General features: G+C 38.1%; 1 protein-coding gene across 6 annotated transcripts in view; it reads right to left on the reverse strand.

The window, feature by feature from the left end:
- TBC1D5 (TBC1 domain family member 5) overlaps positions 1-19,381 on the reverse strand; it is a 321,851-nt gene that overhangs the window by 145,520 nt on the left and 156,950 nt on the right. For all 6 annotated transcript variants that reach the window (XM_066991876.1, XM_066991877.1, XM_066991874.1 and 3 more), the window contains 4 exons: positions 18,585-18,651; positions 3,165-3,273; positions 1,006-1,095; positions 839-910 (listed from right to left, as the gene is read on the reverse strand). In XM_066991876.1, the coding sequence (XP_066847977.1) occupies positions 839-910; positions 1,006-1,095; positions 3,165-3,273; positions 18,585-18,651 (338 nt within the window). The remainder of the gene's footprint in view (positions 1-838; positions 911-1,005; positions 1,096-3,164; positions 3,274-18,584; positions 18,652-19,381) is intronic.

Here is a 19,381-nt window from a genome sequence, read left to right on the forward strand (position 1 = left end):
TATAATAAAATGGAGCACAAAAACAGTGTAAAAAAACAGTTGCCCTAAACTAAGCTCCCACACCTATATCTAGACATTCATCAAAGTGTCATGACTATGAAAATACCAAGCTAGTATGAGGTCCTATTAACTTCAGCAAGAGCTGGATGCTTTGCACTAAAAGACGGTCAGGCCAAATACTTTTACCACATTTTCACTATTTCTTTAAAATTTGGATCTGTCATTTTGCAGCTGTCTGCTTTTTGAATAGAAAAGAAACTGTAGAGCTAAAAGAAACAAAAAAAAGAATTAAAAACCTTGGAAGAATTGCCTTTTTTGCAGCCTGGCACTTTACTTATTACCCCAAGATATATACTACACAGACAGACAACAATTTTATTTTTGCTAGAGGAAAACTTTCTAGGCTGAACAGTAGTCCATAGCAGGGTTCTTCAGTATTTGCTGTTAACAGTATTCCCGTTCGTATTGGATGTTTAAACAGTCCTTTGACTAGAGACATTCTGTGTATAAAACAAAAACACACAGCAATAAGAAAGCATATCAGTCAAAGAAAGGATATCCTGTGAAACTGGAACTATCGTCCAGCACTGATTACTTCCTTGGTCATCACAGCCTTCTCTGCAATAAGCACGGAATGATCAGAATATTAACCTGGAAACGGACATTTCTGGCTGTTCAACAGAACCTGTGAACCAATCATTACCACAAGCCAGTCTGGAAATTCAGGAGTGAGATTTTAGCACCTGCCATTTTGCCTTCCTCAGCATGAACTCACATCAGGATGATGATGATGACAATTTTGTAGCACATCTCAACACATAACTAAGGGTCAACTTACCCCCTCGTCCTGAGAGAGTGGATTGTTGATTATCAGATCTTGCTGTCCTGCTTTCCGAGGGTTTGTAATGTGCTGGGTAAAAACAGAAAAAACTCAAATTCTCTTCCATTAAGCATTAGTACTTATGTCAAGCCCTGAGAGTAGAGATCCTATTTATACCAACTTACAATTTCTTTGATTTTATTATACGAAGTTCTTAACTCTGAAGTGTTTTTGATCCACTGACTTCTGTCTTGGGGTAGAACCTCCAGAAATAACTATGAACAAAACAAAGTAAAACCATTAAGTATAATCAATTTGATACACCTTTTCATATAAATCCTACCAGACAGCATAAGCCATCAGAAAGGTGGAGAAAGTATTCTATACATAAGGAGAAGGAAAAAAAGATCTATACTAATAGTCCTGGCTTTAAGACATTCCAGTCAATAAAAAAGAAGCTAGAAAATAATTAGGGTTCTATGGTACAACACGAAGTATTACATACTATTGTAACCACAAACTCAAGCCTTGTAAACTGTCACAACTCCAGTAAAGTTGGCTAAAACTTCCAAGGCAGAAACAAAATGCAAAGAAGAAATTAAAATAAATACTTAAATAATTAAAATAAATAAAATAAAAAAAAATAAAAATAAAATAAAAATAAAATACTTAAATAATTAAAATAAAACTTGGAGCTATTTACATAACACTGACCAGCTGATTCAACATGCCTAAAACCAAGCATGAATGGTGAGCAGAAACTAACCACTCAGAGATACATTCTACCTAAGAACTGTGGAAAGGGAAAATCTTAATATGTACAGAAGAAAGATGTTCTAGAATTCTGTGAGAAAGTTAAGATTTAATTGTGCAAAAAGTCCTTGAGAAGATCTACATCTCAGTTCTTTCACATTTCTCTTTAAATAAGGCTAGAATTAAACATCTACTGGAAAATGCTCTTTACTTGGAAATAAAATAAGGAAAAAAAAGAGTATTTTCTTTCTTTTTAAATATGATTTTATGTATGTATGTGTTATGAATCAGCAAATACTGACAAACAAAACGCATTCTCAAATTACTAAAAATACTTATTATTTCAGAACTTAATGTAAACATTGATAATATTTTTAAAAAGGCAATCTAAAACAGAGCCCCCAAGCTGTATCAGGATGTGCAAATAAAACCAGCCTTGTTTCTAGAATAAAACTGTTCCTTGATTTAATCAGTGGACAGTGAGGGACTTGATGCTTCTGTTAGTTCAGGTTTTTGAGTTAAGGCTTCTCAATTTAGAGGCGTAAGAGGGTAAAGAATAATAAAAAAAATTCTTGTGGCAAGTATTAACCCCATCTCCTGAAAAAAATATTTTCATTATCTTTAAATTTCTTCAATGCTACATATATCTAGCTTTTGAAATTTGTTTCTTTCATATACAAAGTGTGTTTTGATTTTCTTTTCACAGGCCTTTGTGCCAAAGTCAAGCTTGAGATATTCCAAGAGAGGCAATTTAAATCACTAGTGTTACCACAGAGGAAGTCTATCAGGGAAAAAGCTAGTGAAGAACAGAATACCTGACACCAGTGCAACAAAGCTCTTCTGGACTTTATATAGCATCTCAATATTACTTTGCTTTCTTTCTCTCTTCCATCCCCTGCAACTATTACAAAATTAAGAGATCTAAGGACCTCTTTGTGGTTTAAGATTGGAAGGCCTGGCTTCCTTCTCTATCCAGTCATTTGGTCAGGCATTGGAACAGGTTGCCCAAGGAGGTGGTGGAGTCACCATCCCTGGGGGTGTTCAAGGAAAGGTTGGACGTGGTGCTTAGGGATGTGGTTTAGTGGGTGACGGTGGTAGTAGGGGGATGGTTGGACCAGATGATCTTGGAAGTCTTTTCCAACCTCTATGATTCCATGAATACAACAGAGATTTGTCTTCGTTTTCTCATTTCTCTGCAAAAAGCTGCTAAGAGAGGCATCATGATTTTAAAAGAGTTCCAAGTTCCACGAAACATAAATTCTCAGACAAACCTCCTTTTTATTTCCAGTGCATGGTTTCAATATACAGGCACTGACAGGAGAGATGGCTGTGTAGCACTCAATTTTAAACATACCACCCAACACAAAGATAGTCTTTCCAAGGAATCTTTTGCTATCACCCGCAATTCAGCTTTAAGGCAAGTCAATATGATTAGCAAATATCCTATGAATTATAAAAATGAGGAGGAAAACATTGGGATGAAGTCTGTCGGAAAATTCATGATTCTTTGCATCAATAATCTTCCAGCGCATCAGGTAATGTGTTGATATATTGCAACCACAAACTGTAAATAAATATTTTCTCTTCTTACCTTCCAGCAAACGCTACGGAACCTGCTGCTTCTCAGCTGCCCATTAATCCCCTTCAGCCGTATAGTTGCCAAGTAATTGTTGTTTACAAATAGTTCTTCCCATTCTTTACTGCATGCAAAAACAAAAGGAATGAACATTTACACACACAAAAAAAACCTTAGCTGATTTAAGGACTATATGACACTACACAATTTTGGATAAGCAGAGGGAAGCAACTTTTTAAAAATCTATATATTTAGTTGTGTACCATTTCTAAACGCATGGCTGTCTTTTTGGACACATTTCTTCTTTGGATTTAATGAATATGTAGATCGCTATAATTATGCCAGCTACTGAAATTCATAATGTCTATGGAGGCTATTCCATTTCCTCTAAAATGTTGGTACTGCAGTTCAGTGAATAAACAAGAAAAATGAATATTAATATAAGCACATTCATGTTTCAGCTGTAGACAAAGAAGTACCTATTCCAAAAATATGCAACAGAAAAGTATACTGTTGACTGTATTAGTTCCTCACATGACATATTTGCTTAAATGAACCTTCTTTTCTTCTTAATGTCAAGCCGGGCAGTTAAGCATAATAGAAGATGACTTTCTTTAACATTTAGTGCTATTTACTATTGAAATCACTCCTACTTCTTTCTACATGATCAGTTTTAAAATTTTAACAGGTGCTAGCAAATTTAAAAAAACATCAAAAAATTAAAAAGCTTCACTGTATAAACTGTTAAAGGCAAGCTTGAGTACCTTGCAGTACCTATGGCTGACTAGATAAACAACCTAAATATGCCTCCCAGGCATGCAGGCACCAGGGGCCTAACACCTGTGCCTCATTAATATACAAGTAAATCTGCTCTACTGGGAAACAATTGGAAATTAATTGTCCCAAACCATCTACTGAGTCTGAATAAAAGAATTAAATCTATACTTCCTGCACCTTCTACTGAAAAGAAGCTCGTGAACAGCATAAACCATTTGATGGTCTTACTAGCCCAAGACTTGCTTACAGACTTTCTGCAACCACTCAAATCCGGATGGTAACTGCAACGTAAAGAGCTGGGCCATGCGCAAGGAAATGTGTTTCTGATTTATTTTCACTGCATGTCCTTAAGGTGAACATCTCCTTCTCCAACTGTCACAAGGGAGACTATTACTTCTCCCTGGGAGACCAAATGAAACCAGAAAGGGGGAAACTGCTATTATGACTCTAGGGTAAGATCTCACCAGACTTTCCTCGCCAACAAGTCATAGAATAGGTTACACTAAATACTAACAAACTCCACTTTTAAAAACTGCCCTAAATATAGGCGAGCTAAATTTAGATAGTTTTCAGCCTTTAAAGCTGAGTTGTGAGAGTGACTTTTTTTAAACTTTGTTTTAGACGGAACTTGTTCAGTTTCAGAAAGGAATTATAAGACTCAGTTGCTAGGAGTAGCTGAGGAAGGGACTTGGTGAACCAGGAGATTAGGGTCCTATTCCCATGAGACAGGGGCGAACTCACCATCTGTGCCAGGACTAGGAGTGTTGTGCTTGCGAATGCAACCTTTCAGCTAGGACCATTTTCTAAAAAGTGGGTGTTTACTTCTGGACCTTGATTATTAATCATTGTTAATTCACTTAAAAGCGAATGTACTCCGGCTAACAACAAAGATGACTAAAGCAGTGTTAGTTTGCAGGGGCTAAGGCTGCTTTCAGCTTCTGCTACCTACCAGTACTCTCAAGTCACCAAAACAGCAGAAAGTAACTACAGTGGTGTGGGACAACCTCCTTCCTTGCTGCCATGTCCCCTATTCTGTAGATCAGAAAGACTAAGCAGTCATTTCACTAGCTCCATATCTCGTATACATCCCAACTTTCTGCAGTGAGCTGCCGATGATTGTTTACCACAGTTCTGTCTCCTTTAAATACAACGTATGGTATATAGCAGACACAGCTTGAGAAAAATCTGGCCCTTTCTTTCACAGTCATTTATACTTCAGTAACTACAGTATATTATGCCTATCTAAATAACCCTCCTGTTTCTACCATGTATAATATTCTTCATTTGCCATTGTAAATTTTGTAGCATCATTGGCCATTATAACTACTGCCAAGCTGCCTCCCTAAGGTAGCTGTGCTTCTAGAGTGACACATTCCCCTATGCACAAAACAGGTCAGATTCTGAAGCTATTCACATTGTTCTGACAGCGGATCACATCCTCACAACGTCTTTCAAAATACCAGCATGTCAGCTGAGTTAGTAAAAGGTTTAAAACAGTGCAAACTGTAAATAGAAAGAACAGAGAGGAAAAAAAAAAACACTCTTAAGGTTATTTTTTTCACCAGCTGCTGGGAGTGACTGCTACACAGTAAAAAAGTAATTTCAACACTTCTTAAATTGTATTAGTGCAGATACTATGCTTAAAAAAAAAAAAAAATGTAATGCAATTCCAAACACGTTTTGAAGAAAATTACACTTAAAACAGCCAAAAGAAATTTGGCAAGATCATATCTCCTCCACTTCCCCCCTTGGCTGCTGGGATAACTAAAAAGAAAAGTTATAAGCAACTGAAAAAAGACTTTGTGTAAACTGAAATTGGAATCTGCTTCTGTTTTAGGAGAGCTAAATGATATCTAAAATCCTTTCTGAACAGCATGAATTCACTTCTCAAAGATTTTGAATTAAGGCTAATAAATTAAGCCTCATAATTTTAGAGACTGCTTCAATAATGGCAACACTGAGCAGTATCAACAAGCTTTCAATTTTAAAAGGATAATTTCAAAAAGGATATAGCACTACTCTGTAAACTAATATCTATAAGCCTTGTTAACCCAGGCTTGTAGAAATCATTGGTCAAAGTGAAATGAGCAATAAAGATTGGAACTCAAGTCTACCACATCTCATTTGCTTCACTGAAGTGAAAGACTTCAAAGCCAATCGGAACCACTTAAACTATGAATAAGGACATGCAATTGTTTTTAATCAAACTAGACAATTAAATGCATAATCATGTATTATAATACCACCTTTAAGTTGAACAATTAAAATAAAGACAAATGAAAAAGTTAAAGCTTTCTGGTTACTTTGTATACATTTTTATATTTTATATTCTTATTTAAGTATACAGTCTAATTTGCTATGGTACATATATTGTAAAGTTTTAATAACGCAAGACCTACGGGAGAAAAAAGTAATTAGATTAACATTTCTTTAAGAAACTTCATTTCATGTGCTGTATCTATGCAGTGAAGGTCCAATGTAAAATATTTATTTAGACAGTTGCATTACTTAGAAGTGAGAAAAGTGCTCAATACGTATGAAAAAGCAAGCAAAACAATGGAAGGGATAAAGATTGCAGATTTGTTCTGCAAGGTTTGTTCTTAGTTCTCAGCTGTTCCCTTCCATCTTGAAACATGCATTTCTACCACAAGCACTACAGTCTGAAACTATCTGCAGAAGAGTTTTATATTATATTTATAGTCTGCTCAAACACACATACTTTGTTGCATATAAGAAATGAGGTTGAACTCCTAGAAAACTATATATATTTATTCTTTTCTTTCTTTCCAACAGGATATGTTTTGGGGCTACAATACCTGCTAAGACAATTATAAACATTAGAACATCTCTTGGAAGAGAAGCACCACTCTGACTACACACTGTAAGGAAGGGAGCAGAGTGGCAGGGCTTTACACTAGAAACACCATGTAAAATCTCATATGTGCTTAAGTACCATTTTTGAAAAGGTATCAAATTTATTTAAACCCCTGATGTCTAGCATCTTATTAAAAAACAAAGGAATTACATTATTTTACAGCTATGGAGGAACAAGCAACTATGAAGTGTTTAAGAATGACACCAGTAAGGCAACAAGAAGCCTAGAAGATAATTCTGGAATAATAATTCCTAGAGTTTCACTGAGTTGACACTGAGCTGTGGGTTTTAGGGTAGAGGTAACAAAAGACATTCTTCCACTGATAGCCTACAGTGAAACATCAGACTTTAGGTTTGTTGCTAAGTTTTAATGTGTAGATTAAACAGTAGAGCCTATACATCAATCATAGATATGCAGAATACAACCTTAGCCCAGCTAACCTCATTACAAAATAAATACTCTGTTCAGAAGATGAAGAAAGATAAAAGAGGAAGAGTGGTATAGCACAGATATTCTGTTAATCAACACCAGTTAAATTCTGTATTTACCGATTTATGGGATAAAGCTGCTGATGTATACAAATGCAGATTCTTCCAATGTTTAAAGCTAGTATAGGAAATATTTTTGTACTATGATGTTCTAAACAACATAAAGCTCTGGGGAAGATACTAAAACCCATCAAAATGTAAAAATGCAAATGAAGAACAGACACATCAAACTAAAATCTATGTCACTGAAAAAATATAAAGATTATGTTCTGGGAATACAAGGGCTAGGACCAACTAGCTAAATGTTACTATCCATGATCACTTCCATTTGAAACCACAGGTAATGATGAAACCATTACCTAACAGGTCATTAGACAGTGTATATAGTTATTTTGTCTCATGCATTTATGAAATATTTTATGCCAACTTTTGAAATCCTTTTTTCATGTCCATGATAAAGCAAGACCAGTTGAGTATTTAAAACATTTAGATAACAAGGAATATTTCTCAGTTCATGAAAAAATACTGTAATACTAGAGAAAAGTGTGAATATTTGCATTCATATTCAAGGTTGCAATCTAAATCTCAAGCTTATTCCACCCTCTAGGTTAATACTGAAGGATAAAATGGATGATCTCACAGACCTCCAAAGAAAATTCTTGAGCAGGGCTGGTGGTATTGGCAAAATCATCTAAAGGAAAATTGTGTATGCTCCAAGAAAAACCAATTTCACTTTTTTATACCATTTTTCGTTAATCTTCTGAATGTGCTTTTTTAAATGTTGAGACCCAAACTCAGCTTCCCCAGAGGTACCCAGTGAAGCAAAAAGGTGAACAGGCTGTCAGAAAGAAGACAAGTTCTCTAATTATGGTGTCATATGTTTTACAGTAAGAGGTCTTTATTGATAGGAACATCAGTAAGTGAATGTGGTATCTACATTCAAATAGAGGCAATAGTTCTGTTCAAGCATGCTGCATATATCGAAGAAACATGCATAGTTTGTATTATTTATTAGGCCATAAAATGAACATTTGAGAAAAAAGTGAAGCAACAGCCAGGAGTGTAATGAAAACAGAGTTTATTCTACAATAACATGAAAAATGCAATTGAAAGGTAGTGTCAAGTAATAAGCAGAAAGTTTCTAAAACATAAACATTTCTGAAATACACAAATTTATATTTGATACCCTGAAAATCCACTTGACAGCCTTCATGTGAAGGCTTATCACTCTCCTTGGAAAATATATGTATTTTTTCTGTTTCTCAAACTCCTGCCTCAGGATATAAGGCAGAGTTAACAGCCATGTATGTGTGAATATGCATGGCTGTACTGCTGGGAGGCTCAAAATTCAAAGGCCAGATTTTCTAAACCGTTCAGGTTTCATCTAATTTTGGCTGACATACAGTTAAAAATGTTTGCATGAAGAAAGGTAAAATCACTTTCTGAAACAGAAAAACTCCAGCAAAAAAAAAAAAAAGTAAGGTTATTGAAACTACCAGAGTGTGTGCAGTGCAGTCCCTGGAAGCGCACAAGGCTATATGGGCAGAGAGACCCTACCAGCACCTCTTGTAAACAGCACTGGGCCAGGCACAAAATCATGAGATGCCTTTCTCTATACTCAAAACTGCCCACTTCATCTTGATCCTTCTCTGCCAGGGAGCCAGGTCTTGAACGAGGACAACACTTCGCTTCTAACCCTGGCATTGTTTTGCTTTTGTAGGAGCATCTGGTAAGAACTCTTGTTACAGCCAGCTGGAAGTCCGAATGTTATCAGCTTGTTCGCCTCTACTCATTGCTTTCTGCACACATTTACAGAACGACAAAACGGAATTTAGACATCATGGTCAATGGTGGAAACTTTGCTACATTCATTTCATTATTATATTCCTAAGTTGTACTGTAACTGATTCGCCAGTTGCAGATTCAAGGCCTTCTGGTTTAACACCCCCAACCCAACGACTTTGAAATCCTTTGCATACCCAAGTAGGACATTTTTTACTTTCTAGGTCTCCTGCGTATAGTTCTTTCTCCTGATCTGGGCATGGCATACATTATCATCTCGCCCAAAGGCTGTCGTCTAAATACCAGGCACATAGTTTAAACAAGGTGGCTAACCTTCCTCTACAGCAAAGGGAAAGTTGCAAACACAGTGGAGGGTGAGTCACCCAATCAACTTTTAATCATTTAACTGCTAATTCCCTCCATCTTTCTAGTCATGACGCAGGCTGCAGAGAGACTTTCTGTGCTGCTTCATTCTAACTGGTATTTCCAGTGTTAATTTGCTACTTCTCCCTTTTGCTAACTTTGACCCACAGCTAACCACATCTCTGTGAATTCTGCATGCACATGCATGCAGCCTTCTTATACAAACACACACGTATTTTTAAGAAGAAGAAAAGAAGATAAAAGCTATAGCTCTATAAATCATGAACTAAAAATGGATATAACAGGGAAAGTGGAGATAATTTTGCAGGAATATGCCACAAAATGCCAGAATGTTTCTGTTTACTCACAACAGACCAGCTAGAGCAGGACTAGAACTGACATAACATGCACCCAAGTTCAAAACATGGATCTTATGATATGCAGTGTGACAAACACAAAAGTCTAGTTAATGTAGTTAATTATGGCTTAACTTTGTAAGTCCATCCATTTTGCATGCTCTGACATAAGAAAACGAGTGATTTGATGATATAACTTTAATCTGTTGAACTGACTAGCTCTTCTTACCTTTGTTAAAAAAACATGTATTTTTACTAAAACCGTCTTTGCTCTTTAGATTGATTTCAGTTGGATATCATTTTTGTCAGCTTTTGTCTTCAAACTTCTTTGGATTAAAACTGTAGTCCATTGCTCTCCTCTTGACTACCAAGCCAGTCATTTCTACGTAGATGGCTAAAAACTTGGTCAGGTGTGACTGTGACTTGCCCTTCCTGAATCTATTATGACTACTCCTGATGAATTTCTTGCTCTTTATGTGCCTGGAAAGAGCTCCCAGGATTAATTGCTCCATCACCTTCCCAGGGTTTGAGGTAAGTCTCACCACCCTGAGTCCCCCTTCCTAGCTTTTTGAAGACAGGAGAGACATTTGCTTTCCTCCAGTTCTCAGACACTTTTCCCTGTTGCCATGATCATTCAAATGTTATCAAGAGTGGAAAAATATAGGAAATCCATAATGAAAAACACTTAAAATACTATCAAGGGAAAATGAGAGATCAGCTGAATATGGTGTCAGTGGTATACAGGACAATTTTCAAGTACAACAAAATAAATTAAGAATAAACTGCAACATTAACATTCTCTCCATGGGTGCTAGAAAGAAACTACTATTCTCCCTTTCACAGCCTCTCCTCACGTGCTAAGTCTTTCCTTTCTGCTACCAACATGCCAAGAAGTATTTTGCCAACAAGAGATGCTAGTACTCAATTCCTCCTTTCTGCTTCTCTGTTGAGAGCATCTTAGACGTTAAGCAACGCAAAATTTGCTCTCCCGTATTTTCCAAGGGTTTGCACTGTGTCCAAACAGAAAGAAAGCCTGTATTACGTTTCTACTTCTGTAGAAAATAACATAATTTTGATAGGAAAAGCTCAAAAAATCCACAATTTTTATCTCCTGAAATGTTTGGATCTTAGAAAACATATATTGCATACAGGGATTGAGCTCCTTGGTGATAACTTCTTCCTTGCCTTATGCCATCCTTGGCAAATTCCTTAGCACAACAGTCAAGAAATGAAGACTGGACAAGCTGTGGAAGGAAGGAATTCAATAAAAAAGGTCTGACAAGGTGGGGATGGAATGTTATACAATGGTCCTTGAACAGGAAAAGAAAAGAATATAATTTTGAAAACATTCAGAGAAATAGGGAAATCTTCCAAGCTCTCAGTAGGTGCCACTGTGATCTTGGATTTGGAGAAAAAAAGGCTTCTGGAGGAAGACTGTGATCAGTGCAAAAAGTCACTTTCTCTTGCTGGAAATAACAGATCTGCAAGATGGGATTGCTAACTTCCTCACAAAACGGGACGAGATGAGAGTACTGGCACAGACCAGTACATCCAGAAAAAGATTATAAGCACATTCAGAGGATTAGTTGTTCAGAAGAATCAGAAACTTCAAGGAGAGAGTTTTACAGGCTCTCAGACAAAACTGACCTGTAGTGAAGAGGCCTCTTTGCAAGTAAAGAGCATCAACTAGGATGCTGTCTCAAAAACAGTTCTAGGTAAGACAAAAACATGGATGCCAGTTTTGCTACTTCATTGTAGAAAGAGGGGAAAGAGGCAAGTGCTGAGAATTCTCCTTATAGAATGGAAGCGCAGTTCTAGTTTACTACTTTGTCTTTTACTCTACAATTTTTGTATCTCAAAATATTTTAAAATCCAACAGAAAAAAAGCTTGTTCTTCACAGCTCTTGATTACATGTGGTCACATACTGGATAAAGTTAGGAAACATGGGTTATACTTGCACAGGGGTGGCTTAAGTGTAAAACAATAAAGAAACACCACCTGAGTATGAACAAGACTAAAAAGGCTTGTGTAAATGGAAAAGGGTTGCTTCCTAACAGATTAAGACAAGAATTTTCCACAAGGTGGGGGTATATGTTGCCTACATCTTTGCATGTAAGGGCAGAGGCTATGTAGCCATTTCTCACTCGGCTGCTAAGAAAAGCCATAGGTCAAACAGGAATCAAACTAGTTTCACTACCCACTTTTGGAAAGGGGTAGAAACAGGGAGGAACAGCTTGCACCCCTTGCAGTCTTTCTTCTGTATGCTCAGTATCAGTCCTGCAGTAGTTGGCTGGCACACAAGAAACATGCCTCAGCCAGCAGGACCACATTGCCTTTTTGCAGTAAGAAAGAAAACATCTGGTAAGCATAATCTGTAAGAAGTGAGGGGAAGAAAATGGAATAACGAAGTATTTCTTACACCAGATCCACTGCCTATGTTAAATATCAGCAGAACGAGGAATATACATTGCCTATATATCCCACAACTTTGAGCAATCATCACATGTTTAAACACGGAGTTTAAGCCACATAGGAAAGAACTTCATCTTGATATATAGCATAGAAATTAAACCTATATACAAGTGCAGAGATGTATTAAGAAATTATCCAGCACAGTGGTCATGGGTCTCTGAATCATAAAGTTAACAACACAAGTATGAAAAGTGAGCTTTTTTTAGGCTATATATTTATTAGAAGCAGTATTAATGTATGAATCCACCTTGGAAGAAAATAAGTGTCCTTGGGATGTTACATTCTATCAGCCAAATTGAATGTCTGCATCAATGGCTCTCCCTAAAAGTCATAATTAGGTCATTAAAATATATTTAGAAAAATAGCCTGTAAAATAAAGTTAAAAAATACTCACCTTCATTTTATTTCATAGGTCACTGTTATACCATCTAATAAGATAATTAAAAACATGCAAGCAGCTGGTACTGAGGCTAAACAGATTAATGTAATAGTCTGTAGTCATATGTGCTGGCAAGGGGTTCACCTCTTTGGCGAGGAGAAGGTCAGCTGCCCTTGGGAAGGCAAGAGAAAGTATTTCTACTTTTCAGTGGCACTGCATTGCAGATACTGAGACTACAGACCCACACCTATTTTTCTCTTCCTTTTGGCAAAGTCCAGCTAATCTGCACATCCAGAAAAGGCTTTAACCGTAGCAATAAAATAACACAGCACAGTAGAGCTCAAATATTTTCCCCAAGTTTATGTTTTAAAGATGAGAGTTACTAAATGTGCAAATACTTTTTCAAATTCTTCTAATAGTGAACTTCAAATTTTGATAACACGGTTCTAGGAAAGAATTTCCATAGTATCTTATTAAAAAACATCTTCTCAAGTACACACGTACTTCCACAAGAGCCTCAAGACCAACCAGAAAATTCTCTGGTTGACCTGACAGGATGCATTCAAACTCACAGAATATTTAGAAATATATGTGCCAGTCACATGTGATTTTCATTTACATTACTTACAAAGTTTATGACCTAGAGGGTAATGCTCACTATCTGAACACAAGTAGCATTAAATCTGTGCTGTGACCAATACAAGCAAGATCTACAAACTCTAACGTGACAGGATCATATTAAAAAAACAACAAACAAACAACCACAAACAAACAAAAAAACCTATACCACACAAATAGTTATGCAGCACTATAAATATATCAAAGGGTAACAACCAGGCATCCTTTATTAATACAAACGCACACACAGAGTCTTATATGAACAGTATAACCTAGTAGAACCCTGTATTTTGAAATAAAGTGTTCAAATCAAGTAACAACCCCCTCCCACCACCATGTGTTTTTGCTGTTGTTTGTTTGTTTGTTTCTGTGGTAAAAACAACATGCTCTTAAGAGCACTTTTCAATTGCTAAAATTTTAAATTTTGCTATTGCAAAACACGTTCACATTTAAATATTTTTATACATTTGGAGTTGCCTCTTCCCCCAAACAAATTGTAAAGATACTACTGCCGAAAAAAAATAAAGCAGTTTTTGCTTCAGTGAAAACTCCCATTGAATTTTGCATCTGGTAGCCTTCTGCAAGCATGACATCTACAATGATCCAATGACGTCTTTGTCTCTTTTAGAGCAAAACCCACTAGCCAATCTCTTTAATAAAGTAGACTGAAGCACAGTGGATAAACAAGACTATCATCAGTTTGATCAAATCAGTAATTTACTGAAACAATATTCATTGAGAATATCCTAAAATAAATAAAAATCCATAATGAGTCTTTAAAGAAATAACATATATTTATCATCGTTACTTTTCAAGGTAGTTTAAGATTCTTTTAGTCTTTCATAAGGTATCAGCTGCTCATTTTTACATAACACGCAGCCCAGAGCTGTAACTATCAACACACTATTCAACCCAACTAGCAAATTTACAGCCAGTCTCATTATATGATGGCAATTACTTGCCACTGAGCAGAAAATATTCATTTCACACCTTAAACACTGTAAATACTACTTAATAACGGTGCTGGCTTGGCAACTATTAAAAGCCAGAGGATTCTTGTATATATAGATATATATACATACGCACACATACAAACATATATACTGTACTATTTTGCTTTATCATCTTGCCTCTAATTTTAACAATAGTACTCTGGCAGTGGTATATGGGACTGCTTCTAAAATATTAATTAACTTCAGTTTTCTAAGTTGAGCTGTAATCCTCTCTGACAGAATATGATTATTTTTCAGTGGAATTCATAGTCAACATCATATTTATTATATGCACTTTGGACTAAGGAATATGCAGATACAAAGGCCAACTTTATCCTCCACTTACTTTTGGAGCACTAAGGATGGTTTGGCACACTGGAATAAGCTTAGGACAATATAAAGACCGTTCTAATTAGTTTGTAGTAACAAAGGGTAATATTCCAGAACTGTTGACAAAACATATGCATGAGACCCAATGGATGCATATATGCATAAGTCTTTTGAGTCCTGAGACTGATGGGTCAGTGCTAAGCATTAAATTTTCCAGCACTGCAATCATTTCCCGTTAGATATTTGACCAAAACAATGCAAAGGAGATGCAGCACAATCTAGAGTCTGGGTGTCTTATACCTGATCAATCCACACAACTCTACACTGATACTGTCTCAGGCTGTGCAGCCTCCATCAATAAACCACAGACTGCCTAGACTGAAGGCCGAGGATTCACTGTGGTGCAGTCTGACTGAAGTAAATGGTGCCATCCTTTGTCCTCCCATTTACTCCTACACATATATTCTAGTTGCTTGCCTTACTCTGGCACTGATACTCATCCAAACGTTTAGCAGGCTGACACCATGAATCAAATCAGCACAAACCTTGCCCTAGCTGGGCTAGTTCAGTGCTTTGGGACCAGCTCACCAACACAAGTGCATGAATGAAGAAGGGGTAGGGTGACAGCATTAGGACCCCAACCCCACAGCTAACTCTCATAGAACCAGAGCTGAAGCTGGCTTCTTCTTCAAATTTTAATTTGGCAGGTACAACAGCTGAGGCTCTTGAGTTAACAACCTTTACATATAAGTGTCCTGGAATTAGTGGCAGAGAAGAGCTCTCAACTCCTTCCTTTTGCTAATCTGGCTAAATTTTGTCCTGCCTATTTTTTAGAGGCGGTGTCATGGACTGCTGCGGGTTAACTCTGGTAGGCAGCTAAGTGCCACACAGCCTCACGCTCACTCCACCCCAGAGGGATGGGGGAAAGAATCGGAAAGGTAAAAGTGAGAAAACACTTGGGTTGAAATAAAGGCAGTTTAATAAGTAAAGCAAAAGCTGTGCCTGCAAGGAAGGCAAAATACAGAATTCATTCCCTACTTCCCATCGGCAGGCAGATGTTCAGCCATTTCCAGGAAAGTAGGGCTTAATCGCATGTAACAGTTACTTGGGAAGATAAACGCTGTAACTCTGAATGTCCCTGCCTCCTCCTCCTTTCCCCCATCTTTTACTGCTGAGAGTGACGCCATATGGTATGGGACATCACTTGGGTCAGCCTGGGTCAGCTGTGCTGGCTGTGTCCCCTCGCAACTTCTTGGGCACCTCCAGCCTCCTTGCTGGCAGGGCAGCGTGAGAAGCAGAAAAGTCCTTGGCTCTGTGTAAGCGCTGCCCAGCAACAACTAAAACATTAGTGTGTTATCAACACTGTTTTCACCACAAATCCACAACACACAGCACTGTTTGAGCAATGAAGAATATTATCTCTCTCCCAGCCAAAACCAGCACATGGTCTCTGTATATAGGCTTCTCACCTGAAAAGCATGAAAATTATTCTGGGTGGTATTTTTGAGCCCTTTTTAAAAATTGTGTATTGCAGGAGTTAGAAACTGCAAATGTGACAGAGAATTGAGCCAGGAACCTGAAATGGATCTGCTAACATATTATTCTTAAAGTGAACATCCTAACTACCCTCAAAGGGTTTTGCATCACCCAAACCAGGTTTCATCAGAACTTAAATTAGAACAAAACATTTACTGGAACACAGCAAATTGAAAGGATTTGGCTACCCTGGCCAACTGCATCCCTGCATTACTTTTCTTTTCCAATCTTGCTCTCAGACCAGAAGCTTTCTCTGGGTGTTTGAATTGCAACAAACTCTTTGTTGCTTCCTCTAGATCGTTATGAAAAGTCTTGGGTGGTTTTACTCTGCTGGGCAGCTGAGCTCCACCACAACTGCTCTCTCACTCCCCCTCCTCAAAGAAAAAAGGAGAGAAAATATGATAGAAAGGGCTGAAGGGTTGAAATAAGGACAGGGAGATCACTCAACAGTTACCATCATGGGCAAAACAGACTCATCATAGGGAGATTAATATAAGTTATTGCCTTTCACTATCAGACTAGAGCAGTGAGAAACTAAAAAGGAACTAAAAACACCTTTCCCCCATCCACCCTCTTCTATGTCCTCCCCCTGAGCAGCACAGGGGAAAAGGGAATGGGGGCTGTGGTCAGTCCCCAGCACTTCATCTCTGCCACCCCTTCATGGTCACTCTCTGCCCCTGCTCCACGCGGGGTCCCTCCCACGGGATGCCATCCTTCCCGAACTGATCCTGCGGGGGCTGCCCACAGGCAGCAGCTCTTCATGCACTGCTCCCACACGGCTCCGTACCACGGGGTCCATCCCCCAGGAGCAAACTGCTCCAGCACGGGTCCCCCACGGGCGGCAGCTCCCCCCAGACCCCCTGCTCCTGCGTGGGCTCCTCTCCACGGGCTGCAGCTCCGGCCCGGGGCCTGCTCCTGCGGGGGCTCTCCATGGGCCGCAGCCTCCTCCAGGCCACATCCACCTGCTCCACCGGGGGCTCCTCCACGGGCTGCAGCGTGGAGATCTGCTCCGTGTGGGACCCATGGGCTGCAGGGGGACAGCCTGCTCCACCAGGGGCCTCTCCACAGGCCGCAGGGGAACTGCTGCTGCGTGCCTGGAGCACCTCCTGCCCTCCTGCTGCACTGACCTCGGCGGCTGCAGGGCTGCTTCTCACTCCTCTCTCCCAGCTGCTGTTGTGCAACAGTTTTTCCCTTTCCATTATCTGCTCTCCCAGAGGCGCAATGAGTGATGCTCATGGGCCCTGCTCTGGCCAGAGGCAGGTCCCTTCTGGAGCCTGCTGAAACTGTCTTTTATGTAACATGGGGCAGCTTCCGGGCTCTTCTCACCCCTGCAGTCTCCCTGCTGCTAAACCATTGCCATGTATACCCAATATACATCCTTAAGACCGAGCTCCTTGCTCTCTGGTCTCCTCAGCAATCTCTCAAGCCTCCAGTCTGCAACAGGTCTTCCACTTGTGTCCCTCCAGGCCACTCACCACCTGAAGGCTCCTCATGGAGCTCGTTGGCTCAAGAGCAGGAGATACTCCCCACCTAATCACAACCAGGACAAGGCAAACAGGCAGGTTCCTTCTGCCTGCCTGGCCACAGCACTTTGAAGTACAGACTACAGCGAAGTACAAAGAAAGAACGAAATAGATGCCACACATCATAGTTTACTAAATGAATCCAAAATAATCTGATGGTAGGCTTGTTTTATTTTACCATACTTAAGCATCAAAATCAGATGAAGCAATTCTAGTTAGCACAAATCTTACTATTAATTTACCAGTCACAGGGACACAGATTCAGCTTTTTCAGCAGAGGCAGTATTTTGCTGTCTGAAAGATGAAACTACAGATCTGATGATTATCCTTCTGTGCTTTAAAGAACAAGACATCCTCTGGTATTTACCCACGCAAAACTCAAGTTTAATGACAGTGCTGCAAAAAGTTCCACAGCACCATATTTCTTTTACTGGTATTTGCTAACAACAGAATTGAAATATTAATTTACTGTCCAAAACCCTCAAAATTTAACAAATCCTGGTTTTGTTTGTTTGTTTTAATTGCAATAACTAACAAATAGAGTTCCTTGTTGTCCACAGAACCAGTTATTTTGGAGAAAATCAGAAAGGTGACCCTGATCAGTTAAATATTTCAACATTTAGTTTAACTTCTATTATTTTAAGTAAAAAAATTCTACTTTACTGCATAGTTAAGCAAAAAAAAATAAATATTTAGGCTTACAGACAGCCAAAACTTTCATTAGTTAAGTGTTCTGAAAAATTTTCTGAAAAAAAATATATTAAAAAACAAGTTTTCCAGGTCATTACTTAATTAAACCCTTTGTCTTCAGTCTATTGACTGTTGCAATTTAGATCGTATAATAGCCTTGAAATATACAGACCCGTTCTTTTGTTTTAAATAGATTGTATTTATTACATTCAAACTTTTTAAAAATGGAAAACATATACCAAAAATTACGAACCTGTAAGAAATAAATGTTCCAGCAGAATCTGACGTGTGGTGTGTGCTTCCATTTTCATTTGATCCTCCTAATACAAAATAAAAAGAAAATGCCCTTGTTATAAGACAAATCATGGTAATAAATAATACAGCATCATAGGTATTGCACCTGATTTTACTGCACGTTAATTTTAGTTTATGATAAAACTTACTTAGCAAATTCTCAATTCTGCATCTTCAAATTCATACAGCTGGCAATAGAAACAACTAGCCACCACATTCGATTTGGAGCCTGAATATCCTGGAAATCTAAGATTTAATATTACTAGAAGTTTTCACTGAGACCCTTCTCATCTTATGAAACACAATTTAACTAGCATAAGAATGTGTAAGTTTGTCTATTTTGCGAAAAATTTAAGTTGACTGTATGACACCAGATTTTTCTTTCATAGCACATGTTCCAAGCTTCTCTGAAACTACCTAAATAACATGTCTGTAAAACATCTTGTTTTACATCCTGTGGGATAAAAACTTACATAGAACAGTGAAGCTGGGAGAAACCAAGAACAAGGAGTCCCTCCCCTCTATAATAACTACATCTATTGAAGGATTGTTAAAAGCCAGAAGGAATCTTCTATTTTTCAAAGTAAATTTATTCATGCCCTGTTTTACACCATTTGTTCTTGCCTATCTTGTCAGGTAGCTTATCATCAGCTATATCAGCTGATATCAGCTATAAATGTATATATACATTTATAGATAGCTCCCTAATCTCTGCTTTGTTTAAATCAATCCTTCTGAAACATGGAAAAGAAGGAA

The sequence above is a fragment of the Anser cygnoides genome, chromosome 2 (genome assembly GCF_040182565.1).
Source record: "Anser cygnoides isolate HZ-2024a breed goose chromosome 2, Taihu_goose_T2T_genome, whole genome shotgun sequence".
Lineage (NCBI taxonomy): Eukaryota > Metazoa > Chordata > Aves > Anseriformes > Anatidae > Anser > Anser cygnoides.